Here is a 10,328-nt window from a genome sequence, read left to right on the forward strand (position 1 = left end):
TGTGTGTGTATAACACTTTGTCTGTGTGTGTAACACATTGCCGGTGTTGCAGGCAGGAGGGGTCTCTACCCGACTGGATACATTCACTGCACGACGTGGTTATGAGGTTGGTCGGCTGCAGAGCCCACCAGAGTGATGGCAGTCGAGTTGGTCACGATCACGGTGGCTAGGAGATGTTAACTCCCTCGCCTGGTACGTAAGCGGTCGTGGGTTCGATCATCTCCCAGCCACCGTGGTGATGATGATGATGAGCGAGACGTGAAAACTCAAAACATACGGCAGCGGGCATCGTCAGGGTCTAACCCACGACCTCTTGCGTACCAGGCGAGGGAGTTAACATCGTCACCACCGGGCCGCTTCTCTTCTGCGCAGCGCCGCTGACCACGAGGATTGCGATGGGTCCCCTGCGACGTGTGGGCTGGTTCCCGCTGGGGCTCTGCGCCTTGGCACAGCTGTGGGCAGTCGCCAGCGCCTCTTTGTGGTGACCGCAAGCCGCCGCCACCGCTGCTGTCTTCGTCCTCACTGCTGCGATGAGAGCTCACAAGTTTCGACGTCGATTTGAGCAACCTTCTTACCTTGCCTCTATTTTGCACACCCCATACGGTTGTTGTACGGGATTTTTTTTTTATCGTGTGCGTGTATATACATCACATATACAGTATCTAGCGCGGTATATTGGGGCACCATGGCGGCTAGGAGATGTTGACGACCTCGGCTGTTATGCAGGAGGTCGTGGGTTCAATCGCGACCTTGACACATGCCGTATATTTGGAGTTGCTATGTTTTCCCCGTGGTCGTCTTAAGAATTTTTATTCCGGGGTCCTCCGATTATTCCCTCCACATTTAGAAGCACGCGTTGAGAGTGTTTGCCTACTGCTGTAAGTGTCAGCGTGATGATCGCCAGGTCGCCGCTGAGGAAAGAGCCACTTGGCTCGGCCGGGGTCTTGCGCGCTAAAAGACAATCGCTTGTTTCCCATCCTGCGCCCATGTAGCATCCTCCTCCGCCGTGCGGCACGCACACGCACAGTCGGAGACGATGCAGTCGCAGGAGGCACCGTCTCTTATTTCCGTTACACCAACTCCGGCCTCTCTCTCGACCACGCTGCCGTACAGCCGCGGCCCAGACACGACCCTGAACCGCGTTGCGTCGACCGAGACGACCAACCGCTGTCCGGCCGCACAATTACCGGTGAAGGCGACAATGAGAAGAAGAGTCCATTCCCAGTACCGGCAGCCCGGAGCGCTCTCACCGCTGCTTTTATATTGCCCCTTGCCCCGCCCTGGCCCCGTCCCTGGCCTCACCTCCCTTCTCAAACCAACCAGAGGGTTCCAGGGGCCTCCCTCCCTGTGAGGTCTTCCATGACCCTTGCCCCGGTTCCTCCGCCCTGCCGGCACGCAGCGGCCGTGTGTAGACTCTCGACGGCGTGAGTGCACTCGCTGTCCACAGCAGTTGCCGCCGCTGGACAGCGGTCGGCGCTGTGTCACTACACAACTTCAGAGAAGAATAACTCGTGTGTGTGTGTGTGTGTACATCGCGTAATATTCAAATTTACAAACCTGTAGAAATTCCACAGATATTTGCTCTATTTAACTTTTTATCATGTAGCACTTTTTCAGGAGAGGCCTGGCTATCGCACTTTATAGCTCAAGCAAGTGGCCGATATCATCATCACGTGGTGATTTATAGCAGCAGCCAAATCACTCCAAACGCGTAGAGACATTGATTCTAAAACCAGAGGGACCTGGAGATAAATCCACGCAACCACGGGGAGAGACATGCAAACTCAAAACGTACATGCAGCAGCAGGCATTTTTTAAGGGGTTGGGATCGAACCCACAACTGCCTGCGTACCAGGCGAGGTAGTCAACATCCCCCGTCCACCGTGACTTCCGCCCCCATCTCTCTGCAGGTCGCTCGCACTGTGGGCCCCCAACTTTGACCCCTCCGAGTATCGGCCGCTGTGCATTTGGGTGCCGGGGCTGTCCCCCGCACAGCGCAGAATATGCCTGCGGCACCAGGACCACATGGCGCACGTGGCCGAGGGCGTCCACCTGGCGCTGTCCGAGTGCCGGCACCAGTTCCAGGGCAAACGGTGGAACTGCACCGTGCCTGGCGCGGAGGACACGCTGGACCCCGTGGCCAAGTCGGGTGAGGGGTCAGAGCGAGCCCGCCACATCCACTCGCACTTAAGGTCTCCGACCGGTTCCCCGAGACACGCACACAGAAGCTTTTTTGGGGGGGGAAAGGGGGGGGGGGAAAGGGGGGGGTCGCCCACCTCCCTCCCCTACGCAACTCTGCTTCGGAGTTCCCGCGTTCCTCCTCCAGGGGTTTCCCCCTCCCCTACGCGACTCTGCTTCGCAGAGTTCCCGTCCTCGGGCAGCGGGAGATGTCCACGGGCGGCCCAAGCGGCCGCCCCGTTAACCCGATGACAACCGCCTTCGCTCTGGGCCAGTGCCAGGCTGCGGCTCGCTCGCTTCACTGCTCTTGACGCTCCTGGCACGCCTCTTGGGGGTCCCGGACGTCCCACCGGCCCTGGTTCGCTCCCCAGGTCGGCCGCTATAAACGCAGCAATCGTAATACCCGTCACCTGATCGTTTCCCTGTCCCGAGATCTATTCCACGGAGTTGGAGACGGTGTTCGGCTCCTACCCGCGGCGACGATCCCCCTGGTCCCCACTCGTGTTGGTCCTTGAGGGTGGGAGCTCTCCCCAGCCGCTCGTGCTGCTGCCGCTTCTGAGCTGCACGCCCCCACGCCGCCGATTCGGGGGCTCTCCTTTCGCAGGGCCGCGGTGCCCATTGTTCGGTCCCCGGGCAAATCCCGTGAGAGGGGTCTGTCTCTAAATAGGCGACGTTTTCCCTACCACCTGCTTGGCGTGTTCTCCCCCAAAACCCCTTCCCACACCGGCCTGGCCGCATTGTCTCCAGCTGACGGGGCGGGCTTCACGCACGACGCCCCCCCGGGAGTCTCCCCAGGCTCGCGCGAGGCCGCGTTCGTCTCCGCCGTCACCGCCGCCGGAGTGGCCCACGCGGTGGCGCGCGCCTGCCGCCAGGGGGCCCTGCAGGGCGGTTGCTCCTGGGTCGTTCCCCACGCCATGAAGCTACCGCCGGGTGCTCGGCGGGGCGGCTCCGGAGACGACGTCGAATACGGATACCAATTCGCCAAGTGGTTCGTGGATGCGGGCGATCGCAATCGTGGCAGAGGGCAAGGAGGGGAGTCTTTGGCATTGAATTTGCACAACAACGAGGCCGGCCGGCTGGTGAGTGGGTGAACGGGTGGGTTGTGCATGTGTATGTATTGTCATTAAAAAAACAAATGTAATGGAAAAAAGTTATTTTTTGCGATCAATGCAAATTAGGTTCGGCTTCGTCGGCTCGGGTTGTATTACCAATCGTGATTGATGCAATGATTCTCGCTTTAACTTTCACCGGTTATATTCTTGGTTCTTTCGGTGAAGTCACGTAGAAGGGAAACAATAAAATAATAAAAAATAAAAATATGAACATTAAAATTCTCACGACGTTTCGACTGCAACACAAACAATCATCATCAAAATTTGAAGAAAAAAAACACAACTTTTTCCAAATTTTCTTGCTGTGGTTTTCACACCTGATGATTGCTTGTGTTGCAGTCGAAACGTCGTGAGAATTTTATTGGTTATATATTTATTAATTATTTTATTGTTTCCCTTCGTGACTTTACCGAAAGAACCAAGAATATGAATCCTTGCAATCACGAAAGCTTTAAATCAAAATTTTACCGGTTTATGTTTCAAGTACAATAACGTCTGGTCGCAGGATACAGTTCTTACATTTAAGATTATTGTTATGCATGAATCTTGATTTGAAGCTTTCGCGACTGCAGGAATCCACACCCCTTTGGGTTCTTTCGGTAAAGTCATCACGGAGGTAGAAAAAATAAAACGTCCACGCCGTTTTGATCGCAACACCACAAAGCGGTCGTCTTTAGGGCGAAAAAACATAACCCAGCAGTTGAACTGCTGGAGCAGCGAGAGAGCCGTTACACACAGCAAGAGGTGATGTTTGTGGCGAAGGGCACGCTGGGTCTGAGCTGGAAAGGAATTCCATCCCCGGACGCAGGCACAGGTGCCGTCGTGACGTCACCGCCACTTGTTAGCGAACGGCGGTTGGTAGTGGCGATTATGATGGTGGCGGTGAGTGTGGTGGTGGTGGTGGTGGTGACGATGATGACGGTGCTAGTGGTGGTGCTGCAGGCGGTGTACAATCTGGCGTACATGGGCTGCAAGTGCCACGAGTTATTTGGCACCTGCATGCTGAAAATCTGCTGGCAGCAGCTCGCCGACTTTCGCAGCGTTGGGAACTTTCTGAAGGTGAGCTCACGGCTGCAGGTGATGAGACTGCACCCAGAGGAGGTGAGTGTGGGGTGGGAGTGACGAGGATGAAGCCTTCTAGATTTGAAGTTTCATGACCGCAAGGATCTTTCGGTAAAGTCACGGAGGTAAAGAAAATAAAAAATACAAATATTTAAAAAATCACGACGTTTCGATTGCAACACAAGCAATCGTCATCAGGTGTGACAACCACAGCAAGAAATTTTACTGAAGTGGGAAAGAAGCCGGAGTCAAGGGGTTTATACTGGGCATGGTGGGGGTGGGGGAACCATCACGTTACCATACATAGCAGGCGTTACCAAAAAGATTTCCAAAATCTTAAAAACAAGCACAAGATCCAGGTCCGATTCAGTACAGTACACAATCCCTGATCTAATCCCATCTGTGAAGGATGTCATTCCTGACATGCAATACCCTGGAGTTTACAAACTGAGTTGCATTTGTTTCGATTGTTACATTGGGGAAACGAAATGTCATGTCTCAGACCGTATCCGCGAGATTTGAAACACGGCTCGAACTAACTTTTCCGCCGTGGCTTATCACTGCTACAACGCCGTGGGCTCCCATGATATTGTTTTCTCCGAGACCAAAGTGCTCTGCAAGCCGTCTGGCTACCATCAAAGATTTGTTCATGAAGCCATCCAGATATACAAACACAGACATAACTTCAACCCAGAGGACAGATACAAACTGAGCAATCATTAAAATGTGTTATTAACCAAGTAAAATTGAACAGTTCATAGTTGTTCCCTCTTATTTACCGGATGCTAGTTTATTTTACAGAGTTAATTACATCGTCAGCGCTTGGCAGTGCGGCTATTTTGTTGCGAGTGCCACCATCCGTGTTGGCGGCAATCGTTGTAGATGCGTGGCTCTCTCCCCACTGGCCCCTCCTCCCGCACCTACAGCCACGCCCACTCCCCCCCCACCATGGCCAGTATAAACCCCTTGACTCCGGTTTCTCTCCCACTTCAGTAAAATGTTCTTGCTGTGGTTGTCACACCTGATGATAATTCCTTGTGTTGCAATCGAAACGTCGTGATTACATTTTTTATATTTTATTTTCTTTACCTACGTGACTTTACCGAAAGAACCAAGAGTGAGGATGAATCCATAGGAGGGTTACAGACGGGGGGTGGGGGAGGGGGGGGAGGGGGGGTCCCTCACAGCTAAGGGAGCTCCCCGCATTCACTCAACAACCACCACATCCCCTGATGACGACGATGATGGTTGCTGCAGGAAAAGTACGACAAAAGTTCCGCCGTGCAGCTGGTGAGCCACAACGGTGGGGGTGGTGCCGGAGGCGCCAACGGCAGCAGGGGCGGCGCCGCCCGCTGGCCCCGCCGGCGTCTGGAGGCGGTGAACGAGCGGTTGACGGCGCCCACGGTGAGCGACCTGGTTCACGTGAACGCCAGCCCGGAGTATTGCGAGCGCGACGAGACTGACGGCGTCCCCGGCACGGTGGGGCCGCAGTGCAGCGTCACCTCGGAGGGGGCCACCGAGGGACGCTGTGTCACGTGCTGTGACAGAGGATACGACACCTCTCAAGGTGCGCATCTCACCCCACCCACCCCCCCCTCCCCTCCCCGAAAATAAACTAAAACTATTCATTAAAAAGCGGCAACTATTTCATATTACACAAAATCCGTGATCTAATCCCATCTGTGAAGGATGTCATTCCTGACCTGCAATACCCTGGAGTCTACAAACGAAGTTGCACATTTGGTGATTGTTACGTTGGGTAAACGAAACGTCATGTCTCTGACCAGATCCGCGAGCACAAGGCAGATCTGAAACGCTCCAAACATACAGCAGCGGTCATTGTCAGAGTTGGGATTGAACCCACGACCCCTGCATATCAGGCGAGATAGTTAACATCTACTAGCCACCGTGATGATGATGAGACGCAGACTCCAAATATGCAGCAGCAGGGGCCGGCATCGAACCCACAACCTCTGCTGTCTCTCTCTCTACATGTGTGTCACATTTCAGTGAAAGGACATTTTCTGAATTTTTCTAATCTGGTATCGAGCAAAAATGTACAACTCAAACGTAGCAGCATTTATCGTTGAAATTACGGACGGCCGAAACACGGAATTGGGAGCCCGCGATCTGAAACGGAGTCAGCCATTTTGATTCCGCTCAGCCACTCGGCTTTCCACAAATAAACCACGGTAAAAAAAAATGATCTCGTCCAGGAGCATGAACCGTTGGAACAAACTCCGGTCATCTTGGTAGCAGCGGCTTTTTGGCTCGGCCATCGAACAAAGGCGGTGGTCACTGCATCATTGCGCAGCGCTCTCGGATGTGCTTCTGCGGCCGTCTGGAATGCTCTTCCGATATTAGAAGGCGCTTAGATTTAAAGCTCTTCTTTAGAAGCACTTTTAGTGTTTGCCCTTCCCCCGCACCTCCTGAGCATGGTTAGCTACGTACGGTGTGAAGAAGTTCAGCATGCACACTATACACTGCAATGCACGACTACACTATACATCACACACTATACACTATGCTGCATGCTACACTATACAACTATACACCACTCTACACTATTCTACACTACTGTAATGTCCCTCGGAAAACTTGCCTTTGTTCTTTTTTTTATTAGGGCGCATCGTGCAGATAACATACTTTCATATCCTATGGTACTTCGCTATGACCAGCATATACAGCGCTTGGGCTAGGATAGAAACAAAAACTTGGGCTAGGATAGAAACAAAAACTTGGGCTAGGATAGAAACAAAAACTTGGGCTAGGACAGAAACAAAAACTTGGGCTAGGATAGAAACAAAAACTTGGGCTAGGATAGAAACAAAAACTTGGGCTAGGACAGAAACAAAAACCTGGGCTAGGATAGAAACAAAAACTTGGGCTAGGATAGAAAAAAAAACCTGGGCTAGGAGAGAAACAAAAACTTGGGCTAGGATAGAAACAAAAACTTGGGCTAGGATAGAAACAAAAACTTGGGCTAGGATAGAAACAAAAACTTGGGCTAGGATAGAAACAAAAACTTGGGCTAGGATAGAAACAAAAACTTGGGCTAGGACAGCCACCCAAGCAACGCCGGCACGGAGACGGCGGCGTCAACGGCGATCGCAAAATTGCGATCAAAAAAATCTCGCGGTCAAAATGACGACGGTTCTCGCGTTCGTTTCGCACCCTCGCCCCGTGCTGTTCCCCCCCCCCCCCCCCCCCCCCAGTCACGGTGGAGAAGCAATGCGGATGCAAGGAACAACTCCACTGGAACGTCGATTGCGAGCTGTGCCCATGGACCGATCAATTCTTGTGCAAGTAGCCTCAAACCGCAGCCTAGGGGTGGCCTCGGCTGAAATCGGACTCCATCTGGTTTCAGCCCCGGGTCCTGCGGGTGTTTGGTGACCCCCACGAAGTTTGTTTGGGGCACCACGGCATCCAGCATGCCCATCGCTACGAGCCACGTTACACTATACATTACACTACTACAAACGCTACACTTTGATACGCTACACTTCACTGTCCTACTATACACTTGCCAACATCCGCACGTGGTGAATTTCCACAATGCAGAAGCACCATTGTTTTTGACCATCACCACTTGAATGCGGTTAGTGACTAAGTGGCCTTGTTGTTCCTTTTAACTCCGTTCTTGTTAACGCCGCGTTTTGCCAAATGTTAGAAACATTCACTCGGCACACTGAGGATTCACAGTGCGGTTCGGTGACCCCTACAAAGTTGTTTAGGGAGCCGCCCCTGCAGCATCCGTCATACCCTTCACTGAGCAGCGTTGCACTGTATACACTTCACGCTACACTTGTAGACAACCTTGCCTATAAAAGTAATTTTCTGTGTGTCTATCTGTGTGTGTGTGTGGACGTCGGGGATGCGTTCCTGAGTATCGAAATGGCGTTATACCGAAGCGATTGATAGTGTGATGGTGGTGGTGGTGGTGGTAGTGGTAGTAGTAGGTGGTGGTGGTGGTAGTGGTGGTAGTAGTAAGTGGTGATGGTGGTAGTAGGTGGTGGTGGAGGCGAAGGGGCTGAGAGGCGATGGATAACGAGAGAGGACGAACGGTGATGCTGTCAGCGACGTGAGTGTGGGGGTTGAGGCGACGCAAATCGGGTGGCGATGTTAATAAAGTGACGACCTAATTTGCGAAGCGACGTTAAATCAGAGTATCACTGTAATTTCTGTGCGTTTTGGATCTCGATTAAGTCGGCTGTAGTGTTCATGATGGCGTATAGTGGTGCACTAGTTCTGCATCGATTGCAAATGATAACCAAGGGGGGGGGAGGGAGTGGGCGTACTCATGGATCCCGTAACGCTCTCCAGCAATGCCTTATCCCACTGGAACAGTTTCATTATTGATAAACTAGAATCGCGCAACATTCGCGAGTTTCCCCTCCATCTGTCCATACGCGCAGGGGCGGAGCCAGGATTTTTACTTTGGTGGGTTGCTGACTTCAACATTCTGAGATATCCAGTTTATGTTTTCCAATGGGCGCCACAAATGTATGAAACACATTTTATTGGATTTGAACGCGGAGTTTATTAATAGGTCGGAGCCGCTGACGTGGCTAATAAGTTCGATAAGTTCGAATGGCTGCCGCTCAAGCAGCCTGCAGGGCAGCACAAGGTGACATCACAAGGTGGCAGCCTGCAGGGCAGCACAAGGTGGCAGCCTGCACCCTTTTGCAGCAGCCGCATATCCAGTTACCCCGATGACCGACTTTCCCAAACTTTCAGGGGGGGCTAGGCCCCCCCCAGCCCCCCCCCGTGGCTCTGCCCCTGCACGCGCATGATGCCTCCCCAAATCGGTACGTCAGACGACAGCAAAAAAAAACCAACTGGGTCCGGAGTGTAAATAATGATAATTAAATTATCCAGGAAGTTACGCAGTGTCACGGGGACTCTCCACTCAGTAGGGCACCTTCGACATTTGGGTGTTTTTTTATTTATTTTTAATCGCAGGATATTGTCAGCCAATGAGTGAGTCGTGTGAACAAGCGTAGGAGGAAACCTGAGCACCCGGAGAAAAGCCGCTCCTTGTGCGAGGGGAGAAACACTCCACCCACGCCTCTGATTTTGCACAGTTGGCTACGTACGGTGCGATCAAAAGCTCAACGCGCGCAGCATTTTTATACGAACGGATAGCAACCGAAACGCATGGCGGTTAATCCACGATTGCTGCACCGCCTTCTGCTGGCGAGCCGGGGGTTATGGGCACCTCCTCGACGCTCACGGGCGAGGGAGTTTCGCAGCATTCGTGCGGTGATCCACCTCCCCATCGCTGCCGCCCGCACGCGGCCCGCATCACGGGTCACGTGCACATCGGCCGCCGCCGAACGATCGTGAAAGCGCTCGCACACGTGACACCTGCGTCTGTGTGGCTGTGGGTGGGGGGGTTTTTACGATGTCAATTTTGGAGGGTTCATCGTCATTAAGTGACCTCGCCCAAACATCGATTATGAATCATCTTCATTAACTCATCATCATCATCGTCGTCGGCAGCAGCAGAAACAGCAACTTTAACTCTCAATGCCATCGTTATCACGGACACCGATTGTGCTCACTTGTTTTGACTTGGGTCGTAGGTCGTAGGTCAGATATAGCCCATCAATAGTACCGGTCAGTATGTGCCCTTGGCTCTGTATGACCAACATGACGACCAACACTGACTCGCAGACACACGGGCAATCAACGCTACCAATGATGTGTAAAATTATGCCCACAATGATGAGGCCGAGTTGCCCATGGCTGGAATGTGAACTCACGAATTATTGATTGATTTGGAGACACGCAGCTCAAACGGCCAAGTTGAGTCCCTAGCCCCGGTGAGAGTGAGCGGTGTATCTTGTTGACTCCTGTCCATTTTAATTGATACAAATACGACACGGTTCCTAATCTCTCTGGCTTGCGTGCCACCATGGGAGATGGAAAATTCGGATTTAGTAGGACTCTCCTCCTCCCTCCCACTCCCCCTCC

The 10,328-nt window shown here is 52.7% G+C and overlaps 1 protein-coding gene across 2 annotated transcripts; it reads left to right on the forward strand.

Annotated features, from left to right (window-relative positions):
• Nucleotides 1–675: 675 nt before the first annotated feature.
• Nucleotides 676–8,200, forward strand: LOC142909660 (protein Wnt-5b-like). Of its 2 annotated transcripts, XM_076059779.1 has the most exons (5): nt 677–2,149; nt 2,926–3,257; nt 4,233–4,349; nt 5,610–5,919; nt 7,568–8,200. In XM_076059779.1, the coding sequence occupies exons 1-5, from the start codon at nt 2,026–2,028 to the stop codon at nt 7,660–7,662; spliced, it is 978 nt and encodes a 325-aa protein (XP_075915894.1). In that variant the 5' UTR covers nt 677–2,025; the 3' UTR covers nt 7,663–8,200. The 2 variants fall into 2 exon arrangements, with proteins under 2 accessions (XP_075915896.1, XP_075915894.1); XM_076059781.1 differs by lacking the exon at nt 4,233–4,349 and having other exon boundaries at nt 676–2,149.
• Nucleotides 8,201–10,328: the final 2,128 nt, after the last annotated feature.

The sequence above is a fragment of the Petromyzon marinus genome, unplaced genomic scaffold, assembly GCF_048934315.1.
Source record: "Petromyzon marinus isolate PM22_M1 ecotype Great Lakes invasive population unplaced genomic scaffold, UKy_Petmar_22M1.pri1.0 PM_G_Scaffold_129, whole genome shotgun sequence".
NCBI lineage: Eukaryota > Metazoa > Chordata > Hyperoartia > Petromyzontiformes > Petromyzontidae > Petromyzon > Petromyzon marinus.

Excerpts from the sequence above, each read along its gene's own strand:
- LOC142909660 (XM_076059779.1), top strand. The coding sequence starts at position 2,026 with ATGGCGCACGTGGCCGAGGGCGTCCACCTGGCGCTGTCCGAGTGCCGG. Across the intron at positions 4,350-5,609 it reads GCGTTGGGAACTTTCTGAAG|GAAAAGTACGACAAAAGTTC; the intron begins GTGAGCTCACGG and ends TGGTTGCTGCAG. Across the intron at positions 5,920-7,567 it reads AGGATACGACACCTCTCAAG|TCACGGTGGAGAAGCAATGC; the intron begins GTGCGCATCTCA and ends CCCCCCCCCCAG.